The 27,309-nt window shown below is 41.0% G+C and overlaps 1 protein-coding gene across 1 annotated transcript in view; it reads left to right on the forward strand.

The window, feature by feature from the left end:
* Positions 1–27,309, forward strand: part of B3GNTL1 (UDP-GlcNAc:betaGal beta-1,3-N-acetylglucosaminyltransferase like 1) — a 105,508-nt gene that overhangs the window by 76,175 nt on the left and 2,024 nt on the right. Inside the window, exons 6-9 of the mRNA XM_029960017.1 lie at positions 7,316–7,440; positions 15,437–15,572; positions 25,012–25,080; positions 26,313–26,387. Coding sequence (XP_029815877.1) covers positions 7,316–7,440; positions 15,437–15,572; positions 25,012–25,080; positions 26,313–26,387 — 405 coding nt within the window. The remainder of the gene's footprint in view (positions 1–7,315; positions 7,441–15,436; positions 15,573–25,011; positions 25,081–26,312; positions 26,388–27,309) is intronic.

A 27,309-nucleotide genomic window follows, 5' to 3' on the forward strand; every position in this document is an offset into this window, starting at 1 on the left:
AAAAAATCTGCCAAGGCTATTTTCTATTTTGTTATTTAAACTACAACACATTATGATTATTATTATTGTTATTTTTATAACCTCTAAATGAAGCCCTTCAGTGCCTTATAGTGTGTATATATACATGCACACAGACATACACACATGTGTATGTGTATGAGGATATACAAATATTATTCTTTGGGCTACCAAAAAAATTATAATTTAAGAAGACAGCAGACAGAGAACAGAATTGTTTAGAGCAGTGAAAAGATTTGCCCTTAATTACTTGGTGGGTGAGTGGAAGAGCTGGGAATGCTGCCTGGCTCCCAATACAATCTACATTCACTGACCCATGCTCTTTATTTCTGTTTTATTATTATTTCTTATCATTGTATTTACACTCTCTGAAGAATGTTTGACTTCTTGAGCACTGTTAGTAAGCTCAAAAAAGAAAGCAAGCAAGTTAAAGCAGGAGCAACAATAGAGCAGCAAGCCTAATGATAAAGTTCAAGAGGTTAAGTTAAACAGACTATTGTTCTGTGCTTTTTGCTTTTAGTTTTGGGGGGGTTTCCCTTTGTTTTGTTTTTGTTTTTTTTTTTTGAGTTGGTTTTTTCCTATTTTGCCCTCCCTGTGTAATTGTGTAGGAACTGTGCCACTGGTTATTCAGCCATAATACACTGACAACCTTAATCCCGATGATTTTGCAGCCACAATGTGTGGTGTGTCCTCCTAGTTTTAAAAATTACCAGTGATAAGTTAAACGTGTTGTTTGTCCCTGTTGTGAAGTGCCCAACGTGTCCATGCCCGGGCTGTGGCTGATACAGAGGAGCTTCAGAAAACACCCTGTGAACAAGGGGCTGAACAAAGCGAAGGACACGAGCAATGAAGTCAAACCTTTGTCCTCTGTGGGTTTAGAGGACACAACATCAAGTCCTAAATCTTTCACTGTTTAGTGTTGCAAAGTGTTTAGCATTGCTCCAACTCGTTCATTTTCATTTGAAAAGAATTCCTTTGAGGCAAAGGAAGATTTTTCTCTGTGTTATCAGTGGAGCTGTTACAAACTATACTGAGGACTCTTCAGAATCATCCCTGTGGATGTTCTGACCTGACCCACACTCTGTATTCATCTGATCACACCCATCTCCATTTTTGAGTTGGTATTTAACAGTGAGACCTGCAAGTGTCCTGTTGCTGCCAGTAAACACAGCAACAGGCCAACAAATCTCCATGTCTTGGCCTTCTCCGTTTGCTAAACTGTTTCAGTGCCAAAAAGCTGCATTTCTCATTTGAAATGAAATCCAAACACCTGTTCTTCATATTTCAGTGCTTAGAACAAACGGAGGGTAATTCTTCCATGGAAGAAATTGTGATGTGGTGTTTATGGGTGGACTGATAAAATACAAATAGATAAGCTGTGGTGCAATCCTTTTTTATTCCAGGTAGATATGTACTTATATCTCCAGCCATCCGAGCTCTAAATGAAACAGATTTTAAAAAAATATTTACATTTTTTAGAAGTAAAGTTCTTTCTGGACAGGGTCTGCAGTTGTTGGGAATCCTTTTAGGATTAGTTGTTGTAGTCCTTTTAGGTAATCACTGTGGCAATGTCCAAGCAGAATCCTAGATAAGATCTTCATAAATGATCTCTAAGAACCTGACAGGTTTGTTTTATGCACTAATTAACTAAAATGGTAGAGGTGCAACCTCTGATAAATGATAATTAAAGCAGGAGTACTGAGAAGTAGAGAATTTTAGCCAGCTCTGGTGGTGTGCTGAGACTGAGATAATACAATGGAAGTGGCCACAAGCCTATAAAGTAACATTTTAAACAGCATCCCCTGCTAGGAGGAGAGTCATGTGAACCACGTTTGTGACTTCTTTAGGAAACTAAAAGGAAATAATCTTCCTGTTATCCAGCAAGTCTGGATAAAGAGTGCAGTGCTTACTGCAAGAAGTAGCAGGACCTTCTGTAAACCCTTCAGAACTCACACTTGACATTTAGTGTGGCATTACCTGCATGGCTGGGATTGCTCCTGTAATTTTTGGTGTCTTCTAATAACCAGCACCATTGTTGAAAAGTAATAACTGTGTCCAGAAGTGTCTGGTATAATGTGAAAAGCACATTTTGAAGCTGTATCATCTGTTAGAGTGGGGAACTCACAAGTCACGTGCAGTGGTGGACAAGGTGTCTGTTATTAGGGAAGCAAAGTTATTGCTTCATATGTTTAACAGGGCACTTCAGTGAGAAATGCTGAGTACAATAAGAGCTGTACAAATGAGCATTGTTAACCTGCAGACTCCATTCCGTGGAAATGTGGAAAATTGTACAGTCTTGGCTTTCTCCAGGCACTATTACTTTTGACATCTTATATGCCAAACTTGTTTCTTTCTCTAGAGTTTTACCACAGCTTTGTCCCAAATTCCTGTCACCTCTGTATTTAACCTTCCTTTTTTAAGTGTGTGAGAACTAAAAATGGAGTGACAGCCTTAAAGTTCTGAACTAATCTCGAAGTGCAAACAGGGGGGAAATTATTCATAATGAGCCCCAGATGGAATAGAGTATTATAAGCCACTGGCCTTTCTGAATACAAACTGTGGCTCCAAACAAAGTGTCTGGAGCTCAGTTTTGATCTATTTTTGTGATAAAAGGTCAGAAAAAACAGGAATTGAGGAGGTGTCAAAATATCCCTGGGTGCACAGGAGACTGCAGCCGTGCAGTGAAGCTCTGAGGTAACTCTGGAGGCTGTTAGGCACCAACTAATGCAGTTTTCCATTTTTCTCTGCCAGAGCACACAAATGCCATGCCCTCCAGAAAGGCAAGTGGTTACAATAATGCCTGAGAGGTAAAAGGCTAAGTAGGAATTTGGGTTTTTTTGGAACATGAATTAAAATACTGTCAGTCTGTCAAATAACCGATCAAGGTGCTCTGGGGGAAAATCTGGATAAAACACAGGCACTGCTTGTTAATGCTGAACAGAAATAGATATCTGATCTAAAAAGGAAAGAAGATTGGTGGAGCCAATGATTAATTACACTTTATAAGCTATTTGAAAATTCACCCCATACCCCGTGTCTAATTACATTTTCTGCTGGTCTGTTATTAAATATCATTTAGAATTTACCAGCTCCCTTCCATTTGACTTCCCCATCATCTTTGTTTAACTGAATTTCTCTGTGCCAAGGCATTTGGATGAAAGCAGCCTTTTGGAGTTTCCTCTAACCTGTTATTTCCAAACAATGAAGTAAATGTTACAGGCTTTGGGTCCTATAATCAAGGCAAAATGATGTAAAGGCATGATTTGGATGGGAGCCAAAAAATGGAGTGACAGATCTGCAGCAAGAAAGACTTAAGAATATATTGGATAATCCTGTAGAGAAGCTATTAACAGCTATTTAATTCTTTCCATTCACCAATTTTAAGCTCCTTTGAGGAATTAAAGCAATTTGGTATATTCTATCCAAGTAACCCTGATGCTGCTGACTGGTTTACAAAAGGAGTACCAAGTTATAGTCCAGTTTTCCTTGATGCCCCTGATCAAGAGGAAGGACTGAGCTTTTCCAAAACTGAAGGGTTTTTTTTTATTGTGTGGATAGATATAATTCTCTTGTCTTGTTTGTCATCACACTGTTTGTTATGTGTGTATTCTTGAAATCTCCCATTTTCACTGGTCAGACTGCTCTGCACAGGCTGAATCTGCACTGGAAGTGGGCAGGGAAGGGTACCATGTCAAAGGAGACCGAGAGGCAGCTGGATAGAGGGGAAAGAGGTCGATGAGGAAGGTAGGACACATTGGTTGTGCCACAGAATCACTCTCCTACACTGGGTTTAGCAGTAAAAGCCAGCTCTTTTATTGTGTTTATGCCTGTACAGCCTAATGGTGAGTTCTGTCCAAGACACCAAAAAAAAGGACTCCTGTCAGCCTGAAGTGCTGCAGAAGTTACTGTTGGTCACCCCAGGGCTACAACATGATCTTATCAAGTGTTACAGCATTGCACAGAGAGTCACTCTTGCATTGTCCTCCAAAAACTGCTGATCTTCATCCCTACTGGTGCTCCTCACCATTACTGATGGTGAAGCTGCAAGAATTGTAACCAGAATTGCTTGTTGTAGTGGTTGGAAGCTCGAACCTCCTTGGAAAATACATATATTGAGGTGGCTGGAGCACTATTTGATGGACAGTGATCTGCCAGGAGTGACAACAGTGAGTGATGAGAAGACAAGGGAAGGATTATTGATAATTTAGTTTGATCCCTGAACAAGGAGTTAGTTTAACTCATTAAGTTCTGCTTGACATCCCATGGTGTATAAAAGATCAGTCCCCTCATCCCTACAGCCAACCATCAGCACAGCAAGGGATGCCTGCCCAAAATCCTGGGTAAACACAAACCCTTGACCTGTTCAGTAGTAATGTGATAAAGTAAACAATGCTTTTGCATGTGGCTGGTGCATTTTGGTTACAGCAGAGAGGGGCAGGCTGTGCTTTTCACTGGGAGCTGGAATAGTTTATCCCTGAGTGCAGCAGAGGATTTAGAGTTGGGTGTTGCCTGTGATGTGGAAAATTCTGTATGTAGTCCAGTAACATGTAAACTGTGCAATTTAATTGTATCCATTGGTGCTGAAGGCTATTGATGTGGTAACCTATTGCTAAAATGCTGGGTTGGTAACTGATAGTTTAAGCTATGGATATTAATTTTCAAAAAATACGTTAAAATATCCCTTTAGTGGTCAAACAGCTTTTCCTTTTGAAGTTGTGTTGTTTGACAAAGATTCCTGGTGCTTAAAGTGCCGTCTGGATCCAATAATAGATCTCAGTTGGGAAGAAACTCTTGTGTTGCAGCAAACTTGCACGCTCAAGAGCCTTAGGAAGTCCCATCCCTGCAGGATCCATAACACAGTCAACATCTTTCCTGCCCTGAAAAATGCGTGGCTGTGCTGCTCCTTTGTAATCTGAGAGGCCACTGCTGAGCAGTACAAGGCACCTGCTCCTTCCTAGGGCTGAGTGCACTTCATTCCAGAGTATTTCTGCCAGTTAAAGGGAAGCAGAAGAACACTTGGAACCAAGCAGCGTTTTGAAGGATCCTTTTACTTTTGCAGTAACTCTTCTTAAATATTCATATTAATGGTTGTCTTGGATAATGTAAATGCTGATCCTAAAGAGAAGGAATTGCTGATATGTGTGTGATGTAATCAGAGACCTGACTCAAAATATGACTCCTGCAGCAAACTGATACGTGCTGCAGAATTTGTGCCCTGATGACACGGTCTGGTGTGTGACTGGAAAAGAGAAATAGGTTTAAACTTTGCTGCTGGCTCAGTATTTCCATTGGAGTCCAGAATAAGAAAAATATGGGAAGGCCTACAAGATAAAAAAGAAATTAATTTTGTGTGTTTCTTGTGTTTTTGATGACTGTGGTTGCTGTCAGCTGCTCCAGCTTCCCCCACATTTCTCTTGTGGCTTTCAGGGTAGGTCCACAAAAATTGTATGAGGTTCTCTAAAAGTTTTCTTCTGCATCACAGCTCTTAAACCAGAAGTCAGACAAACATCTGCAAAGACAGACAATAACTCCAGCTGAGCTGCCCTTGGTGAGCAGAGCAGAGCCCATTTCATTCAGAGTCTGGGAGTGTGGCCCAACTCGGTGTCTTACATCAGTCCCAGAGAGAGCTCTGGAGCTGCAAAGTCCAGAACTGGAGTTGATTGTGATTTCTCTCAAGATACATATGTTCAACTGAGTGTTTTGGAGTTGTCTTTCAGGGTTCAGAGTTTTTTCTTGTCTCATTTCTCTTCCTCTCTAACACCCCCTCGACTGCTCAGCCTGGTGGGTATGAGAAACACTCCCTGAACTGTGTTGCTCTTGTAACTGGAGGGCCAGAAGAAACCACAGAGGGGTTTTGTGTCCAACACTTTAATTAGAGAATCTCATTTTCTTAATTATGGAATAAACTCAGAAAATGGGGGAAAATTCAGTTTGTTTGTTTGTTTGTTTTAAACTCAGGCTCTTGTTATTTTTCTGGGTTGAAATAGAATGCCTAAAACTGAGTTTGAGGTTTATGCCCTGGTTATTCATTGTCTACAGAAAGAAATGTATTTCAGTCTCCTTCCTTTCCTTTCCTTCTCAACTTTTTGTTGTTATATTTCAGCTTTTTATTGTTTCTACACCGAAATATTTTGTTTGACCCACCTGGTTTTATATATCAGAGTTTTTTAGTCTGATAAAACCGTGTGACCTTTTAAACACTGGGTTGGAGGGAAGAAGTGTCTATTTAAACGCGAAAAAATGTGTTTCAAGAAGTTGTAGCATTGCAAAATATAAATAAATGCTACTTTTTTACCTTCTATATAAGGCTTTAAAGGTGGGTTTATGCTTTCATATGCCACAAAATGTAATTGAATACCACAAGCCATATGATTGCCCTTCTGACACTAACTCTGGCATGAAGGTTTTCTGATTTTTAGGTGGGAAATGTTGCAAATGATTGTGAAACCTCTAATATTTCCTAGAACCTGCTAGATCCACAATTGTAGGAGCTTTTTTCTTGCAGTGTTTCATCAGGATTGTGTACAATCCCAATAAAAAGAATGTACTGTGGAAGGAAGTTTCAAAAAACAAGCAGTTCTGTTTTCAGATGTTGCCTCATTCTGAGGCTGCTTTTATTCAGGCTTTTATTGAGGCCTGTTATTGTGGGGCCTGAGTCACCTTTCCTAGGGAGAGACCAGTATTTGTATGACAACCAAGGAAAGAAGGGGAATTCTAGCACAACATAAAAACACTCTTCTGAAGTCACTGATCCCTTTCAGTATAAACTGTTTGGTTATGTGGCACTTCAGGCTGCACAAACTGTTCAGTGCTGGGTTTCTTTCATTTTGGATTAACCTGTACCAAGCTTGATATCCCTGTCAAAATGAGATGATGAAGATGATTCTTCCACCTCTGTCCTTGCAGTCAGCTGCACTTCGTTTTTAACTAGCACTGCTTGAGTTTTTAGTAGCTTTAGCCACATTTATTTCACGACACATTAGATAAATTCATTGAGATGTACACAAATAATCTCATAGAATGGTTTGGGTTGGAAGGGACCTTAGAGATCATCCAGTTCCACCCCCTGCCATGGTCAGGGACATCTTCCACTGGCCCAGGTTGCTCTGAGCTCCATCCAACCTGGCCTTGGACACTTCCAGGGATGGGGCAGCCACAACCTCTCTGGGTAATACAGAAGTTGTGTCTGTGAATAAAAATTATGTTAAACCAAATTCATTTGGCAGAAAACAAAATATCTTCAGGTGTAACTGAATGCTGGTCGCTGACTGGTGTGAAATAACTGCTTCTGTTCCAGGGGGTCCCAGAAGATCTGCTGTTTTTTTATGAGCACATCCAGAAGGGTGGTGAGGTCTTCCGAGTGAACCGCTGCCTCCTGCTCTACCGGTACCACCCGCAGGCTGCGACTCATTCCGTCCTGGAGTAAGTTGTGGGGTTTGGGAGAAATGAAAAATTGCCTTTATTGTGGTTGATAGGCAGCAAAGATGCTTAATGTGTTCCAGACGTTGCACAGCAAAACAATTACCCGGTCGTGTGTGCGTTTGTTTGTTTGTTTGTTTGTTTGTTTAAAAAGGCTGAAAAGCAAGCGTTACATAAATATGTTGGCAGTTTTGATGGTGGAAGGTCAGTTTTCTGTTTGTTCTTGCTATAAATTGCTTTGGGGTAACATCCTGTAATGCTGGAATTGAAATTATGAATGGGAATCTTTTGGTGCAGATCCTGCTGCCCACAGGCTGTCGCTGCACTGGTGTCTGTGGCTTGGTGAGGCAGGAATGGGCTGGGGGCACCTCAATATTTGGCAAATATTCTAAGAAATTGTTTTTTTCCTTGCAGCTGTTTCTGAAATAATTTCACAGTAGGTACTGTAAGAACAGGGGAGCATTTTGGGGGCTGCATTACAGCAGTGCTGTTTTCCCAGTGTCCAGTTACTCTTCCTTCAGGCTCTGCAGCCCATCACATGAGATCTCAGAACCTGCCTGAGTAACCTCCCTGCTCCTCTAAAGCACCTTTACAGTTAAAATTTAAAAATTCAAAATTTAAAATCAAAAACTTAAAGGATTTCTTGCCCTCACAGAAATAAAGAATCACTTGTGTGGTTCTGTACCTGATCTGATGAATCCCTGTTCAGAAGCAAAGGGTGAAGCAAGCAGTGAAGCAATAACTTCTTCAATACTTTGAACATGGTGGCAAGAATGTGTTTAAAATATACCCTAGTGGTGAAATTTTATTGGGGTTTTTAATTGGGATTTTTAATATGTGAGGGTTTCATTCTCATAGTTTTTACCATGTCAAACATAATATAAAAATGTAAATATATATATATATAATTTTTTTTAAAATGGTAAACCTTAGTTTCAAAATCGCTGTCTCAATTTTTAAAAAGTAAACAGAAACTTGTAGTACCAACAAAAACCTCCTTCTGAAAGAAAACCCCAACAAACCCAAACCTTTAATCTGATAATGTGCTGCATTTACATATATTATTTTCCTATTTTAAAGGGTCTAAACCATCTAAATCAAATGATGAGGTTTGAAAAATCCCTGAGGATGTTTAGGGTAATTATCTCAGGTGCTTTCTTGTAAGCAGTTCCCTGCTGCCTTTCCAGGGCTGCTCAGCCCCTAAAGGAGATGTTGAATTGCCAGTTGCTGATTCCTCAACGTGCTGCAAATTGAGCCAAAGTCGTTCCTTTCTCTTGTGCACTGACATTAATAGAAAATTACATGAGTTTTACTGCTCTTCAGGAGTCCCACACCAGGATCACAGTGGTAATTAAGTAAACCTGTTTTCTTACTGATTGATGATATAAACGCACTTTTCAGTCATAGATGTGTGGCTTTGTAGAGCTGAGTAGTAAAACTAAAACATTCCTGTGTGCATTTTGATTGTCTGTCACTATGTTCTTGTATTGCTGTAAATACTATAACATGCTAAGCATAAATAGCACGTGATATAGTGATCATGTCACTATAGATCTTTATATAAATACATATATATGCCTATAAAATAATTTAATTATGAAAAGGTCATTCCAAGCAAATAGAACATATTATTTGGATTTCACAAACAAGCGTGAGGTAAATTATTTTCCTTTTTTTTTTTTTTTTTTGTTGGTGTTTGAGGGGGATTTTTTTCCCCTCTTTCAGTGTGGGATCATTCTGGCACTCAGTGGCCAGCTTTTCAGCCACGCATCGTGGGACGCTGGAGCTCCTGGAAGCCTTTTGCTTGTATCTGTGGGAAAGCATCCTTTTCTTGGAAACGGGTTTGTTTTGAATTTACTGCAAGCTGTTGCTTATCCAGATCTACAAGGTTGTGTGGCACAAGCCCCCTGAATTACAGCACGCTGGGGGAATGTGGAAACGCTGGGAGCTGTTTCAGATGTGCGGTGGGGACGTTCCAAATTTCGCGTCTCGTTCTGAGAAATCAGGGGAGGCTGTTCTTCCCCTTGGCTTTCTGCTGGCCCTGGTGGTGGTGATGCTTGGTGTGAGCTTCCAGACACGAGGTTGTGCAACAGCTCTTCACCCTGGCTCGTTGCTGCCCACGTTGTTGAAGGGTTGGCAAGTGTCTGTGTCTGAAGACTGAGGTGCGTGTTGAGCAAAAAGAGATTAACGAGCTCATCACAAAGGTTTAAGTTTATAATTTAAATTGAGTCTTGCCTAACTCGCCTTGTGGTCACCCCACCTTATTTAATTTGCGTGTTCTGGCTTTTCTAGAAGCCTTTTTTGGGGGGGGGTTGTTATGTTGAGCAGTTTTCTGTGGTATTTGTCTTTCTGCCATTGGCCCATGTCATCTTCGAATTTTGACTTAGCCCAGACCTGGATTTGGAAATAGTAACTCACCAGCCAGATTAAGATCTTGTCTGAGATCAAAATTATGCTTGTAGGAAAGTTGGATTTTTTTTTTAACACTTATGCCTAATTTCAGTCTTAAACAGCAGAGCTGGTTACCAGGACTTGTTTATGCAAAGGTGCACGATTCCATCTTCTCAGCAAAGACAACAGTCACTTGTAGCCTGTGATGGACTGATTTCAGTTTATGTGGGTGTCTTTCAGAACCGTGCAGGGGAAAAAAAAAGCCTGACTTTGCTCTTTCAGACTTCCTAAAATATACGTACAACTACTTGGCAAGTGACATTTGGTTCTTTTTTTGTTTAGCGTGTATAATTGCAAACACTCATGTTTTTTAGGTCATTTCCTATGATTAGTATCCTTCTGGAACGAATATCTGGAGTTGAGAATATCTGTGAAGCAGGAAACACAACCTTATTTGCATTCTCCCTTACCCTGGGGCCATCAGTCTGTGTTATTAAGTGCTCTGGGTGCGTGACAGAATCTGCACCAAGTTCAGTGTCTATATTTAGATTTCATTAGGAGCGTGCAGAAATATAGACATTCATCTCCAGTCCGGGATGGATACCTGCTGGATGGGAATGAGCAAGGCAAGTTTTGAGGATCTTTAGCCAGGAATTTACAACCCAAAATCCCACACCTTGTACCTCTTGGATCTGAATCGCTTTGCCTCACGTTGCAGTTTGTGTCCCAGGGCTGTGTGTGCTCGGGGCTGCAGAGCCACTTTGCACTGGTGTGATATCAGAGCTGGCTTTGGAGTGAGAAGTGCTGGAGTAAGAGAGTTTGATGTATAATAAAAACACTGTAAAACTCACAGATCTTTATCTTGCTGAAGTGGAGAGAAAGGGACTGTATATACAACAATGTACCTCACTGAGAGATGAAAGCCAACTTGGAACAAGGTGAGCAATAAACCAGTGCACTTGTCTTTGGGCACCGTTGCTCACAGACAGGTGGTTGGGGAACTTTGCTAATCCTTGTAGCAATATACATTTTTTTTTAGTCAAGAAAAACTTAATTATATGCAGAAAATAAGTTTTATGCCTTCTGTCTGAGATTCAGGTGGCTCTGTTTCAGGCAGAAAAGGTGAAGTGCATCTACAAGGGCTCAGTAATTTCATATCCCTGTACTCAGAACAAGTATAATATTGGTCTGCAGAAATAACCAAAATTACATAATCTATTGAAACCATCTGGTTTCAAACGCTGGAAGTTTCCAGTGTCATCTGAGCAAAGGAGAACAGGCACTTGGCCTGAAACATTTGGCTGTTGCAGAGGTGCTCTGGGTCTCTATCAGTGATGAGCACAGGAATGCCTCCTTCATTTCCTGCAAAAACATACACATCCAAAAATAGGCAGGAGAGAGGAATAGCGTAACATATTCCTGTACAGCTGAAATAAAGATGAGGTCAACTGCATTTTTATCTTCCATGCTTGCATTTGGCACTTCAATTAAACATGGAAACTAATGACCTCATTAGATTCTTGAAAAGTAGATGCCATTAACATTGATAGTCTCTGTCTTTCTTAATAAGCCTTTCATGAAAAATAGGCCACAATGCAAACCATGCCTCAGCTAATGACCAGTGACCTGAGGATGAACTCAGACATTAATAGAACCTATTAACAGTGTAAATGTAATAACTCAGTAGGACGATATAGTCCAGCAATTAATAAGTTCACATGAAGTTCAACAGAACAACAACGACAAAAAAATATCAGTTTATTCACCAGCATGGCCGAGGTTCAAACGGGATTTATTTCTGAATTTCCTGTGGACTGTGAGGACCTTGAATTCTGTTCTTCCAGCTCTCACTGTGGTTAAAAAGTTCTCTGTTCTTCCACCTCTGGTTTATCGATCAGGTGAGATTCACCCATAATCCAGAACTCTCTTATCCTGCCATCAGTAAAAAGCCACTGGAAGGGGCTGTTCACTTGGGCAGCTCCTCTTCCTGCCTGGTGTCACCTGAGCAGTGTGGGGGCCAGTGTAGAGAGAAAAGGTCAGATTTATGGATCTATAGTGTTACTGGGGATGGCAATCAATGCCTAAAATTCCAGTGCTGTTTAGGACATTGGGCTTGTATTTCTGCATTTCTCAAGTAGTTGTACATCTGTCCTTGCTCTGCTGATTCACTTATGTAGCCTCACTGGGGGAAGGAGGGGAAAGGCTCTCAAACAGTACGGTGAGGTTTGACTGAGCTCAGACATTAAATCATGTTGCTTTTATTGTCACATTATCTTTCATTTCAAAATAGGAGTAGAGCAGATGTTTCTTGACTCCTGTGTTCAGTCAGGAGGTCACCACACACTCTAACAGAGCACCATTGTTGCATTACTTGGGTAGATGGTCTGGTAATAACTATTTGGGGCTGAGGAACACACGGCATAGTCATTCTCACCCTCTGCATGAATACCCTCATTTCACTCCTGCAGAAATTTGGCTCCTCTTCTTCCTTCCAGACAACATAACTGATGAGTATTGAGGGGCCATGTCAAGTGAGAGCTTAGGAAAATTATGTAAGCCCCAACAATGGCTTTCCAAGTGGAAAAAATGCATACTTCTAACGTTTCTTTTGTGAAGATGTGACAAGAAAATGAAAGAAACGGGGAAAATAATGTATTTCAAGAATTAGGGACATAGGGTATTAGGATATGGGAGCAAACTTGAACAGTGAGAAGAATTTTATCCCACCTTCTGGCTGAGGAGACTCTTGTGAGCTGAGTACAGGCTTGGAAATGCTCCTAAAGGCTGCTGCAAATTGCTTTCTCCAGTCCTTTTTGAGCTGGGTAGGAAAAGCAGCCTTGATTTGGGGTGATGTGGAGTAATAATACCTCCTAGGTGTTGCTGGTGGCTATGAATGTGTAATAATGCATAATCTGAAAATAGCTGTGAGAATCCTCTCCCGGCAGTGGTTTGTCCAACTCCTGGATCGTTTCAGGCATTTGCTTTAATCATCCTTTGCACGTTGCTGCAGCTCCTGTCTGCTGCACCTGCACTGGCTCGGAAAGGGTGGGAAAGTGGCATTCCCTTATCCCTCCAGGCAGGAATCCCAGTTATCTCTTCTGGAAACATCAAAAAATGTGGCAAATGAGGCGAACTGGAAACCTGAGCGGGGGTAACCGAAACTCTCCCTTGACACCCCCTGAGCATCTCTTGCTTCAACGTGTGAGATGCTGAAAACCTGCTGTGCACAAACAAAGGTGAAGTCTGTGAGTGTCACTCTAAAGTCAGTCACAAATTCTCCCCTCAGTCCTGTATTTATCTCTGCTTGCACTGTTAAAAATATTTCGGTGGTTAACTCTAGACTGCAAAGTGTTCAATATAACTTCATTTTTTTCAATGGAGAAGAGTACAATGGGTGAGTTGTAAGTTGTGAGCATTGTCAGCAGAATGCCTCATAGTGATGCAAACAAAACTCACAACTGGTTTCATTTTCAGAACCCAAAATAGGTGCTTAAGAAAGCTGGTTATTGGTGCTTAAACGAAGCTGTGTGACAGTATTCTTATGTCTGAACAATGCTCCAATTAATTTGGAGTTTGATAACTTTTATGTCCTTTTATTTCTGAGTGCAGTTCCCTTACATACTTTCACCACTTACACTTCTCAAAATAACATTCATAGGTAAGATGGGACCAGTAAATCTGCTTCAGTCTGAAATGTTCTGTTAACAATGAGATTTGAGTTTTACCTGCATAGGGACTTTTGTGGCATAGAGGCTCCCATCACCTGGACATCAAATACTGTCTGGAAGAGCCAATACTGCTGTGCTGGGATCTCCATGACAATTAAAAACAGTTTCTGTGCACCTGGAGGTGGATTGCAGTGTTTGCACTGCAACTAGAAATTAGTTGATAATTCTATTTATGCCTTGTGAGGTTGCCTGGTTTTTAATTTTGCTTTCTTAACGTTGCAAACTCAAGTGGAAAAGAAACTTGCCAGTGTCACTCAAACCAACAGAACAGGTTCTGAAATTCCTCTGGAATGTAACACAGTGTTATCCTTCTGAAGTCACATTTCAAAGGAAAATCACTTTAAAAACTTTTCCATTTACGTGCAAAGCAATAATCTTCCTTTTTAGAAGCGAGCAGAAGCTCTAAAGACTCTAGTAAAGCGATCCTGGAAAAACACTTGACCTTCATATTTGGTTCCTTTAACTTTCCTTCTGGGAATATATTGTGCTCTAATGAACATGGAAAAAGGCAAGTGTCAAAGGATGCCAGCAGCAGTTCAAGCAGGAATGCAGTTTGTGGTTGCATTAGAAGAGATTTGTGATCAAATCCAAGAGTTTTTTCCCTCCATTAGTTGAAATGCTGGTCCACGATCGTCATCCTCCAAACAGGGGGGAGGTTTTATGTGGAGTAGCTGTTGTGCTTGGGTACATTCATTTGTGCATGAAGCCCTTTCCAAGTTACCACACCAGGGTCAGTGATGAAGTGCAAAGCAGGATTTGGCTTTGCTGAAGTGAATTGCTGGATCTAAGAAACAATCCCAGCAAGAGTTCCTTTGCCTGAGTGTTATGAGGGTTTTCAGACCCATAGCTTGGGGCTGTGATGGAATGATGGGAATAAGCAAATGGAAAAACCCATTTGAAGAAATGCCTTCAGAAAGGAGACACTATTAGGTGTTCATCAGAATTTCCTATGAAAGAAAGTTTCAACTCAAGGTGCCTTGTTCAGGAGATGTAGGTTAGGAAGATTCATTTGTCAAGGCATAAATTGAGGAAATCAAGGTATTCTATCAAGAAAACTGTTTGTTAAGTCTGAGATAAGTTATGAATATTAAATGAACCCTGGACAGAAAGCAGATGTTTTTAAGAGCAGGCAGTTTCCTTTAATCCACTGTAAATGATGCAGTCCTAAATGTTACTTTATAGGGTGGAGCACACACACACACATGGGAAGTGCTGTAGTTGTCAAAGTGAATTTGCCAGTTGGGAGGAAAACAAACTGCTTTCCTTGACATTGTCTTCTCTTTGAGAACCTGCCTTGAACTTACTGAAGCTCTCAGTGGGCCCTCAGTGTTTAAAGCTGTTGGCTGTTCCAGAGCCATGTGGTTCATCATTTGGTATTACTGTCACAGTTGTTTACCTCAACCACTTGGCTTAAATTATCTTGTGGAACTTATCCCAAAGATGAAGACATGAAGGTGTAATTGGACGTAGACATCTACCAACTTGCTTTTTTTTTCCCTGGAGCATGTTTTAAGAAGTTTTATGAGACGTACCCCTTCATCCAAAAAAAAGAAATATAAAAAATTTCCGCTGCTCTTCGTTCCTAGAAATGCAGTTTCTTATGAAATAAAGGCACAGTCACATTTGTGTCACTGCAGAATAATACTTTGGAACTTTTACAATTAAATCACTAATAATAAATAATGTTTTGGTGTGATTTTTTTTTGTATTATGTGAATCACTTTGGTCAGGTTTACATGTAGGGGAGTGTATGCATATAGGGTAATAATAGATAATATTGTATTTGCTTTATGTATAATAATAATATATATCATATTATTGTATAATATATGATGCTAAAAGCTTCACAGGTCAAAATCCACCCTTTTCTAACTCTCCAGGGGAACCATCTGGAACCACCGAGTCAGATTCCTTGAGGACAGAGTCCTGAGCTCCTGGACATCATTCACCATTTGGAATGCTGGCAAACAAGGCAAGAAGCTCTACAGAAGTTTGTCACCAGCTAATAGGAAAAAGGTGAGCTAGTAAGTGGGTAAAAAATGCACAAACCCACTTCTTCTCTTTCCTGTGCCACTTCTGATGTAATGTAGCAAATATCTCATCAGATACTTTGTCCACAAAAGTCCTGGTTGATGATTGATATAAATTGGGGCAATCCTCAATATTCCAGATGATGTGTTTTTTCTTTTAAAATGCCATGTTGCTTTATTTAGAGCTTATGGTGTGTACAGAAACAACATGCTGGTAACTCAGTGCAGCAGTAGGTGAGTTACACTGTACAGCAGGGTCTGGTCTGTAGTAGCCAGCACTCAGGGTGAGCAGAGTAACTCTTTATTTGGATGATGTGATGCTAAACTGCCTTGTCCAGGCTCGTTCATACACATTTCCCAGTTCCAAAGTGGATGCTGGACAGGTCCCTGTGGGATGTTGATCAGTCTGGTCGGCCCTGTGAGCAGTTGTGCTGTGACTCCCTTTGGGAAGCTTGATTGCCAAAAATGGGGGTGAGGAGTGGGGTGAACAGGCAAGTGGAAACTGTTGCACATGACTGTCCAATTTACAGTCCATTGAAAATGGGGAGGTTGCTTATATTTGGCAGTGGCAGACATTTCTCAGGACAGATTTGTCTGAGACTCTAAATACCTTATTTTTATAGCATTTTCTAGTGTGCAATAACTTTCTGTTAGATAAAGGCTGTAGGGCTGATGTCAGATGGCTGTTTTTTATAAAGAGCCACAGAACATTCATTTTATGGCTGGATGTGTTTTTCTTTTCTTAAGAATATGGATGGGAAGACAAAATGACAAATATATATATAAACCTGATTAATGTGGTGGCCCTGAGACCACACACATCTGAAAAAAAATAGAAGACATTTGTATACACATAGTTAAAATTACTGAATAGACACAGGAGACACTCAGTCAGTCAATGCACAAAGCAAAAATTGAACTGAATTTCCTGCTTGATGTTCCAGTGCCATTCCAAAGCCATCCCTCAGTCATTGCCATCACATGGCAGGGGATGAACTGTAGGAAGAAAGGAGCTTAAATGCTGTGTGTCCCCAGTCAAAGAGGACAGACCTGTCCACTCAATGTGTTACCTTGGCCATGCAGTGCAGTGTGATTTTGGGGGGTTGATGAAAATATTCTCTTTTGTTAGTATTTTGCTGAGCAGTTTGAATTCCTGACTAACCAGCAACAAACAATTGCACTTCTCTGTCTGCAGAATTAGGAGAATTAGAAAATAAGCTCTGAGGGAAGAGATGGCAGCTGGTCTGGTAGATTTTTGAGATGTTACAGTAAAAATAGACCATGTTGGTTTGTAGCAGTGTTGCATCATTTTAAGTGTGTTGGTTTTTTGTTTTATTTTGTTTTCTAGCTTTTTTTTTTGTACCCAGCCAAGATGGAGATGGATGCTGAGGTAGAGCACCTCTCCAGCTTTGGGTGACATCTGTAGGTGACCCATTCAGGACTTCACATCACACAAACACTTGAAGGTGTCACAGCAAAGATGATAAAAAGAGCAAGAGAAAAATAATCTTGTTGGGGTTTTGCCACTTTCCTGCCAGAGAAGCCAAGCTCAGCTCTCCTCCAGGAGGGAACAGCCCCCACTCCCTGCACCCCAGCACGGGCAGTGTGGTTCCAATTAGCTGGATCCCGGCGTTCCTTCCAGCTGACCTTTCCATAACGTTTGCTTTGGCAGAGCTCTGGGCCCTGATGCTGTTTTGCTTCTGTCAAGGTTACAACTGCACATATTCCAGTATGGTTTGGGTTGATACTGAAATATTGCACTGAGCATTAACCCATGAGTTGCTGGATGCTGCTCCAGACACGTTCAGGACGTGCCAGATGCAGTTGTATGTGCCAAGTGTGACTCACTTTGCACATGTCCTGCAGAAAACTACTGCTAAAATGCAGGCACAGTGATCCTTTATACCTTATGCAGAGTAATCAGACTTCACCCCGAGTCTGACATGTTATCTGAAGCATTAAGAGGTTTTCTCAATAACCAGCAAAGATAAATAGCTTCAGAAAAGGACTTGTGTCATCCCAAGTGAGAGCAGAGGCTAATTTCTGATTAAATTATTGTTCCCTGTAGTGATTAAAGCACTAGTTCTCTGTATCTGTTCAGGCTCATTGTGATTGTTGCTCTAAATTCGTGGCTTTTCCAAAAGTGAGATCCCAAGTCTGTGCAGCTCAGTCAGAGCTGACACTTAAATGATATCCTCATGTTTTGTGTGAGTCACTGGCAAAGGGCTGTAAGTAGTGAAAACATCTCACTTCTCCCAGAGCTAATCAAAGGATTATGCTGCTGGAGTTTCAGGAAATAAAATCATATAATTTGCAGTAGGTAATTGGTGGCAGTTTTAATTTTATTCTAAATTAATAACAGTAAAAGGTTGGTAGAGAAACTCCATGTTCTACTTACCCTCAAAAATCCTTCAGGTATTTTGTGACTAATCTGCAACTCTTGCCAAAGACTCTAAAATCCCATATGAACAAAGGTTGTAAATAGTTGTTGCTTCATCCTTTCCAGCCCTAAAAACAACAAAATACTTTTCCTGTCTCACCCTTTCAAGACCACCTTAACAAGATTTAAGCTTTCATATATTCTGTTAATTATGAGAACACTGGAGATTCAATATTACTTTGAATCTACAAGTAGAATCTCATGTTGTCTTGCAAATGGAGGGCCTGGGATACAAATTCATCAATTATGTAAAATTGGCACCTTTTAAACACAATTCCAAAGCCCCTTAGGGCAAAATATGATTTATTACATTGATACAATTGTCATTTTCTTGCCTTGAAGGTCCATTGTATAAAACAGTGTAGTCTTAAAAGGTCCATCACCCTTTGAAATGCAGGTAAAATTGCCAAAATTAGCTGTAAAGTGTAATTAAATTTATTTAATTTACCCCTCTAAACTTAACGTTAGTTGGTTTTATAATTAAAGTCAGTTTAGGCTCTTGACAATGTCACCTGTGCTCTGTTTGACTGTTGCTGCATCCTTTTATTGAGATTCAGAATTTCATTAGATGTCCTGAGCCTGACTTTGGTTGGACTGTGGAGTCACAGCAGGGTGTTTTCTCAATTGGCACTAAGTACCTGGAGAAAATTTGGGACACATACCCTGAGGATAGATAATACCCTCCCAAAAACCTATTACATACAGCTTGTGTCATTTTGTAATTCTGAAAAAAACCCCACCCTAAAATCTACTAAAGCTTCAGGAAGAGGATTAATGAGTTTGAACTGTCAAGCTTAGGGTGTGTAAAAAACCCATCTTTTTCAAAAGAGGAATGTTTCTAGTATTTTTAGAAGCTGATAAACAAAGCAATTGCATTTCTTGTGCTGACTAGGTCTTTGTGGGATGTTTGAAAAGCACAGCTCTGTTTCATGCCAGACAGCATTGTTTCTTAGAAAACAAAATTTAGGCAATTCCAGGAAGCAGCGGTCTGGGTATGTTCATACTCAGTAACAAATTATTGCTTTAGTCTGTTTGGAAAACAGTGTGAATTTGAATTATGGTTCTGTTAAAAGACAAAAGGACACCTCAGCAATTCTCTCTTTTCCTTCAGCCATCTGGATGGTGAATATTAAAATGATGCTTTGTCTCCAAAGCGTTCAGGCAAAAATCCAAGGCTCAGTATTTTTGCTAAACAGCAACACCCGAAAAAAATTATTCCACTAGTAGGGATTTTTTTATGAATTAATTACCATGATCTCAGTATTCTTAGGGAAATTCTGCTTCCTGGCTGTTCCCTTCTTGATTCACACCACTGACAGTGGTTCAGTATTAGCATTTCTGCAAGAATGAAGTCAAACAGACCTTTTTTTGTTTAAAACACATCCGTCATGTCTATAATTTCCAGCTGAAGATGGAAACCAAATGTTTTTTGGGATGCTACATGTGCCTGGAGGGTTTTCTGAGCTGTCTTGTCTGCTCTTTTATTCTCCATCAGACTCCAGCTAAAAGGAGAACTTCAGCATTAAGGTTTAGTGTCATTTCCGAGGGCTGAAAATAGGGCTCAAATGGCTCACAGAAAAGGAGGGGAAAGGATGAAATAAGCACCAACTAATTAGTGGCCTGGAAACAGTGCTTTACACAGCCAGGCCCTGAAGGTTCTCTATGACAACACTGTCTGCTGGTGGCAAACTCAAAAGCTTCAGAAAGTACTTTGAAGGCCCTTTTTCCTGGTTCAGTGACCACTTAAAATCATCCCTCGGTTTCTCTTCACCTTTTTCCAAGAGCAGCATCACCAAGCCATGTGATTCAGCTCTGATCCTTCACAGAACAGAGGAATGTCTACGTTTTGTAGCATTTTAACCACTCTAAAAGTACATGAAGGGCAGCAGGAGAGTGGAGTGGGGACATGTAAAAGAAAAGAAACACAGAATAAAAATACCCACCTTGACTGTGGAGTGAGAAGTAGAATGACAACATGAAAGTGAGTTAAAAGCCTCCAGAACAAGGAGAGACAAAAATGACATGTGAAAGATTCAGTTAAATCCAGGTATAAAGCATCTTAAAATGATGTGAGGTAAAGTAGAGGCTTCATTTTGGACTAGAATAAATAGTTCAGGGTGAAATATGGCCAGGAAAGCTCCTTGCTCCTTCCAAATGAGAAGATGTGCTTTTTGGCAGCCTCTGTTTTGCCAGCACAGAGATTTCACACCTGAAACATTCCTGGCATGACTCAGGTAGGAGGAACCTGCTCTAGAGAGATGAGACACTGGCAACAAGATATAAAGGCAGGTGTATGTTGTATGGAACAAGGGAAATTCTGTGAGTCCAGGGTTCAGCAGCTTATTTTGCATGCTGGGTTCTGGTGTTCAAATTCTCCTGAGTGACTTTGCTGTGGATCATGTGCAGAGGGGGAAGCTGCTGCTCTCCTCAGTGGAACAGTGTCTAAATGGAGCAATGAAATGCTTGCTGGGGATTTAAAGATACCCACAGCTTCTGTCCTGCTGCAAGGCTGAAGAGGTGAAATAAAAGCAGCTCCTGATGCAGAGAATCACTCAGCTTGTGGCACAGAGTTGTTTGCTGTTTTCTGGAGATGTTTATGCCTCTGCCTGTCTCTTGCTCTGTTTGCCATTAGCTGTATCTATTTAAACTTGCATTGTAATGCTTTCAGTTGCTTTGTTTTGATGTGAGTGGCCAGAATTGATTTCCCTTTTGCAGAGATGTATATTAACGTGCTTCCGAGGCTTTCTGCAAGCTGGGATGGAAGAATTATAAATAGAAGAATTAACAGGGTCACTGGGAGTTTAAAACAGATGGAGGATTGTGTGAGATATGGAGAGAAAGGAGTAGGGAAGATCTGCTCCTGTGGGATTTTGGAGAGTTTGCAGGTTGTCTCTTTGAAGGTGGCTTTTATGAGAGCAGCTGAAGTAACGAGGAGGGAGGGGAGACAGTGAACAGGAGACCATTTATTGAAAGGGTTTTCCAGTTTTCTATCACCTTCTACTCAGTTATTCACTCTCCCATGTAAAACTTGCCTTTGGAATCCTCCCAGCTCAAGCAGACCTTGAGAATGTGCTGTAATTGTGTTTTCTTGCTTCCTGTAAGTGATGGTTACAGAGCTAAAGCAAACCACAGGTGAAAATAAGGTGAGAGAGTAAAATCCTATGAAGATCATTCACCATAAAAGGACATCACTGGGCTGATGAAATCTTTCAGTTTTTCCATTAGGAAATCTGAGTGGACTGGGAAGTGTGAGGAAACATTCCCTGCAGCAGAACAAGTCACTTGGGAAACAAACAATTAATTGTAATCATAGCAGAGCTCAAACAGGCAGGTAGTCACACCCCAAACCCACTCTGCTGTCATTCCTGGTGACATTCCTTGTCCTTCTGAGACTTCCTTGGTTGTATATTTGGAGGAGGATCAATCTGCTGCCCATTAATCCTCTTTTCCCCAGGGAGGTCTGATGTCCCTCTGTGTTTATGAGGCAGATCCAGCCAGAGAAGGGCTTTTATCTTCCTCAAACGTGTCTTCCCCCAGCAGAGATTGTTTTTGAGTAAATATCTTATCTTTGGAGCTATGTAAACTTTCTCTATGAGGGAGAAAACTATGTCTCCTTTTTTCCCTTACACCACTGTTAATGGATGTTGCAATCCATATTTATACAAATTGCAGCAATTCCATAACTTGTCTATAACAGATACCCAGCTGTGTCCTCCAGTTTTGAGCTGAATTAGCAGTCTTTTTCCTTTGTTTTGGAATTGTACAGATTTTCATACAAGTGATGTTCAAAACAAAAATATGTAATGATTTATATATTTTGCTAAAACTGAGGTGTGATATGAGGACTCTGTGAGCTTAAATGGTGTCACACTGTCAGAGGCATTGCCAAAGAGTCCTTTTGCTAAAAAGAGGGAAGAAAAACAGCAAATTGAGACTGTTTTATGGCTTTATAATTCATAGGTTCCTCCCAGGGAGGCAGGAGTTCATGTATGGGTAGATGGTCATCATAAAAGCTACAAGAAAGAAGCCCATTAATGCAGGAAAATAAATAGGTAACTCTGGGTTTATCCTGATAGAGTATAAAGTAAATAACTCATATAAGCCTGATGCCCTGAGTTCTCCTTATAGGATAAACAACTGTGCCTAAGTCCTGTATTTAGACTCCAGACATGGCTTTGCTTTAATTGGAAAATAAATAGCGTGTGTCAGAAAAACAGTTGACTTAGATTTTTGGCCACCCACATGGTGAACTGCCTGGCAGAAAAATTGCCCATTCAAGTCTGACCTGTTTTACACTACTGTAAATATCAGATTTTAAGCTGGCTGAGTCCATTGAGAATTACAGAGGGAGATACCTCAGTGGGAACTCAGAAGAGGGTTCGAGTTGTTTCTATTTTCCAAGAGAAATTTGTCACAGACTCACCTGTATTATTTTTGTTCTTGGAGCTGCTCTTCCCAGTTTCATGTGTGGGATGTTCTGGGGAGTCAGGATGGAAAAGGCACTTGGCACTTTGAGTTATGGCCCAGGGTGAGAGGAAGGATTATGATTATTGGCAATTTAGTGATACAAGAACTATCTTTGGAGAGAGAGTATTTACAAGGGCAGGTAGTGACAGGGCAAGGGGAAATGGTTTTAAACTGACAGAGAGTGGATTTAGGTTGGATATTGGGAAGAAATTAATTCATGTTGAGAAGTCTAGGCACCAGTCAGGGTTTCTGTTAACTGTTTTAACACTCTGGAGTTGAACACTGTGACACTTCCCAGCACAGATCTTACAGCTGAGTTCCCAGTTACTGACAGTGAAGTGTAGATAGAATTTCACTTTACCTTGTGTCATGAGCTTTGGTGTTTTATTTTGGTTTTTAATGTCTATAGGAGCATAAGCAGCTGAAAAAAATAGCTTCAATTACTGGAAGATAAGTCACTGGACAGTGTTCATCTCTAGAACTCTGTTGGGTTGTCAGTGAGGGAACACCCTGCTAAATTTTATTATGATCACAGCTTCTAGGACAGGAAAATACTAGTGGTGACAGTGAGATTTGCAGAATATTGGAGAATTTTAAAGGTGCTTAACACAGAATGAAGAGGAGACAGCTAAGGAACCTCTTTCCAGTGGCCTCTACTTGCTTCCCTTCATGGACACAACGTATTTATATCCATGTATGTATGTACACATGTAAATAGGGTGGGTAAAGGAAAACTTGGGATGTAGTTTACTGTGCTCAGGTCACACCATCTGATTTTTCAACTCCAGTAAAGCATTACAGTGGGCATGGAAATAGGGCCAGGGATGCAAAATTTTATCAGTTTGTGGTTAAGAGGAAAAAAAAAACTCCCCCAGTTCTTAGCCTGTGCTTGAAGGAGCTGTTTGTGTGTGTCACTGTCTAACCCAGCTGCACCAGCCACAAACACCTGGGACAGTGTCCAGTAATCTCCTAGTTTTGCCCTGAACTCCCTCTTTTCTTTTTATTTCCATTATAATGCCTGAAACAGGGATGTAAAGTGTCCTCAGTGCAATCCCTGCACCAGGATCATCCAGAGCAGAAGTCTGGATCTGCTGGCCTGTGATGGGATTCCTTTAGTCACAAAGCCCCACCATGAGCATTTAATGTTTCCTTTCCTTAATGTTCTGATCTTTATTTCTTTTCGTGCCTGTTTTCAAGCAGCCCATTTCCCAGGTCTGAATGTCCCCCTCTAAGTGGTTCCAGGGACTATCCCTGCCCACCTCCTCCAGTTTATCAGCTCATTTTCCAGATGCAGTGGTGGTTTGCAGCCCTATTTGTAATCCCTTGATACTTTTGTTTGCATTCTCCTCCATTGATGTTTAATGAAGGAAGTGATATTATGGTATCAAAAAACCCCAGTGTTTCCCTCTGCACAAACAGAATGAGGTCACTTTAGGTAAAAGAAAACCATCTTAATCACAGGAAGAAAATGTGTGAGAGAGCTTTTAGACACGGAAAACAAGCCAGGCTTTTGCACCCTTCTCTAACTTAATAAATTAATAAACAGCTGTTTGGCTTTTCAAATTTTCTCAGCAGTAAGTGTTGTTAATCAATTTTTAATGGAGCAATTAAAAAGATATGAAAGCTGCTATCCAGCTTTCAGCAGAATAATTGATTTCTGTAAGACCTCAACTGTCTCCACTGCTCTGCTTCAGCATAAGAGCTCCACATAGATCATCTGAACAGACCCAATGGGAGGCAGAGGAAGACACAGCTATGTTTATTTGAAAAAGTCTTCCAAAATGTTCCTGGCAACCTAATGGCTCAAAAAATAAGGCCACTGTGTATTTTGGATGGCAGGCATTTATTCTGCCTGCATATTTATGAGGAAATAAAACACCATCTAAAATATTTGGCACCTCGGGCTGCAAATAATGCTTCCAAAATTCCAGTAAGAATAACCAAAATGAAGCAGTAATTATATGTGTTCAAACACCAAATCTGCTGAACTTTTCAGTTGAAAAATACGAGTCCATATCCGTAGGAATTCCCAAACTTGGTGTGTTATGCCCTAGAATTGAGGTTGGTATTGCCAGAGCACCCAAAGCAGTGGTTGCAGCACCACTGTCCTGAGGTGTCTGGTGGTACATTCTGTTCTGCTTTATTATATAAAAGAAGGTTTGTATTATCTTGGGTGTTTAGTGGGAGTGCAAAATGTGGAGACTGGTCTCTGGTTTTAGGTTCCTCAGCACGTCACTGAGGATGAGGTTGGTGATCTCACAGATGTTCTCTTGCACAGTCAGTGGCTTTGATCACCTGTCCTCGTGCTCCTGAAAACAGAACGTGCTCATAAACAACTGCAGAGTTTGCCCAACTCCTTAAGGTACACCCAGAAAGGATTTAATAAATGTTTAAGCTCTGTAGGAGGCCCAGGGTGTGTTGCCCTATCCCTGTGTCCATCCCATGCCAGCAGCATTCCTTCCATGGTTACACTACAGGTGAAACCCTGCTCCTGAAATGCTCTGTTCCTCTGTTCCAGGTCATTGCCTTTTGTGATGTTGATGAAAAGAAAATAACAAAAGGATTCTACACTTACGAGGAATCTGAGGTGAGTTATGACCACTCTTGTGTTCCTTACTGTGACCTGGAGTGTCCTGGGAAATGTGATGAAGGAGTATTTCACTGATTTTAAATGTTATATAGCAACTCATTTTGGTAAGGAGGCTGTGAGAGAAGACTGGAGGGCTGGGGATTGACACTGTCCAAACTGGAGCCACGACTGTGGGCCTCACACTCACTGCAGTCAGTTTGGAAAGGCAACAATCCATACTCTGAATGGATTCTGAGGGGGGTTAAACACAGTCTTCACTGACAGGTTTTTCTTTTAAGTGGGAGTAGAATTTCGTGTATGGTGGATAAAAGAGAAAGGAACCCTCAAAATAAAAAGTTTTTGAGCAAGTTATCTTGTGAATCAAATTATCCTGAGGTTCCAAGATCCTTGTGTGTGATGGGAGTAGGACTGAGGGAGGGTGGAAGGGCAGGAGGGGCCCCTCCTCAGGTACAGCTTTTGCTTAGCCTGGAGTAACTGTCCAGTCAGGTCCTGTGCTGGGAAGCCAGGGAGTGCTTTGAGCTGCATGAAAGAAATTGGGATTCAGGATTTTGACCTGCAATGCCAAGGACTCCCTGCCTACCAGTGTCAGCATGATTGATACAGATCCTGGGCATTTGTCTTCCTAAGATGTATCCATCCTCTCAGATCAGTCATAAAGAAGGTTGTGCTGCAACCTGTGGTGAATCCTTAGGAAATTCTGCAGCTGGGATCCATGGGGAAGTCCCAGTTGGGCACAAGCCATTCAGTGACTTCCACGGGGAGGGAAAGATGCTCCTCCATCTCTGCTCTTTTGCTCTGATGCTCTCTGATGGCACAGGAGCTGATGTAGCTCGCTAAAGTGGCAAAAAATTAATCCTCCAGAAAAAGAAAGAATGTATTTTTGGGGGGCTAGGCTGTTGAAGCTGCATACCTTGCAATGGAATCAAAGAGGGGATTGTTTAGGGAAGAGCTGAAAGCTTGGAGGTAAGGAAGAAGCAATGGAGGAGAGACCCACTCCTTTCAGCAGCAGAAAGCTCCAAATTTGGATCTGTGTGATGTGTAACTTCACTCAAAGAAACACAATTCACTGAAAGGTGATGGCACAGGAATAAGGGACTGAGGGAGTGAGGGTGGGACCAGCTGCACTGCTCAGCATGAGGGCTCTCAATAATCTTTTCTCCTTTTAGAGTTTAGCAGCTCCTAAAACCAAGCAAGTCACCTGTGTGTCTCTCTGCTGCCTTTTCCTGCAGGAGAGACCAAAACCAAAGGTCCCTGTGTGTCACTTCAGAGATGCAGCTCCACCTTTCATCATCTGTGTGAAGCTGGTGAGTGTCACCTGCTGCTTCCCCTGCAGCAGCAGGATTTGCTCCTTGGGAAAATGAGTTTCTATTTACTGAAAGCAGCTTCTCCCAGAAGCTTCTGCTAGGCAATTGAATGGCTTTTTTTTAATCAAATTGACTGTGCAGGGAATTATTTCAGGAATTTAAACCAGAAGTATTGGGTAAAATTAAGACTAAGGAAAGGTGCAGGAACTTGGATGTTGTACTTCCTTGCCCAACACCATTATAAACACAAATGAACATATGCACTCAGCCACCTGCTCTCCTTTAGTCCTGATATTTTGCAGCCCCATGTATGGCAAAGGCTTTGTTTTTTAAATCAGACCTGAAAAGCCTTTTTGTTTGGCACTGCCAGTTCTGAAGCATCCTCTGTGCCTGACTGTGGTAACTTATTTCAATTGGTTTAACTGACCTAATAACATAACTAAAAGATGATAAGCAGCAGTTCTTTTGCTGTTGTAACACAGTGTATGGGATAACACAGAAGCTTTAAGGCAAAATAGTAAATGCATTCCAGTTGCAAACACTAGTCAAAAACTCTCTGACAGTAACTAAAACCTGCAGCTACACACAAACACTGACAGTTTTAACACTGTCCTAGATCTGTTCAGAGATGGATTAGCTGAATCTCATCTCCTCTGGTATAGCCTGCTTGTAACTTGGCACTCCCGCCCTCACCATCAGCTCTGAGATTATAACTATGGGTTGTAAAGCCAGACTGAAAGTGCCTCAGGGCATTATCATGTACTCTTGGTTGATAAAACTCTTGGATCAGCAAGTAATATTACAACTAATTGAATTTTTCATACTACGTACGACTGCGGGTTGAAGTCCCCAGACAAAACATCTGTGCAACCTGTTCTAAAGCACATTTAATCTGGGAAGCCCTTACAATGAGACTATTATA

The sequence above is a fragment of the Manacus vitellinus genome, unplaced genomic scaffold (genome assembly GCF_001715985.3).
Source record: "Manacus vitellinus isolate BGI_N305 unplaced genomic scaffold, ASM171598v3 scaffold_24_pilon, whole genome shotgun sequence".
Taxonomy (NCBI): Eukaryota; Metazoa; Chordata; class Aves; order Passeriformes; family Pipridae; genus Manacus; species Manacus vitellinus.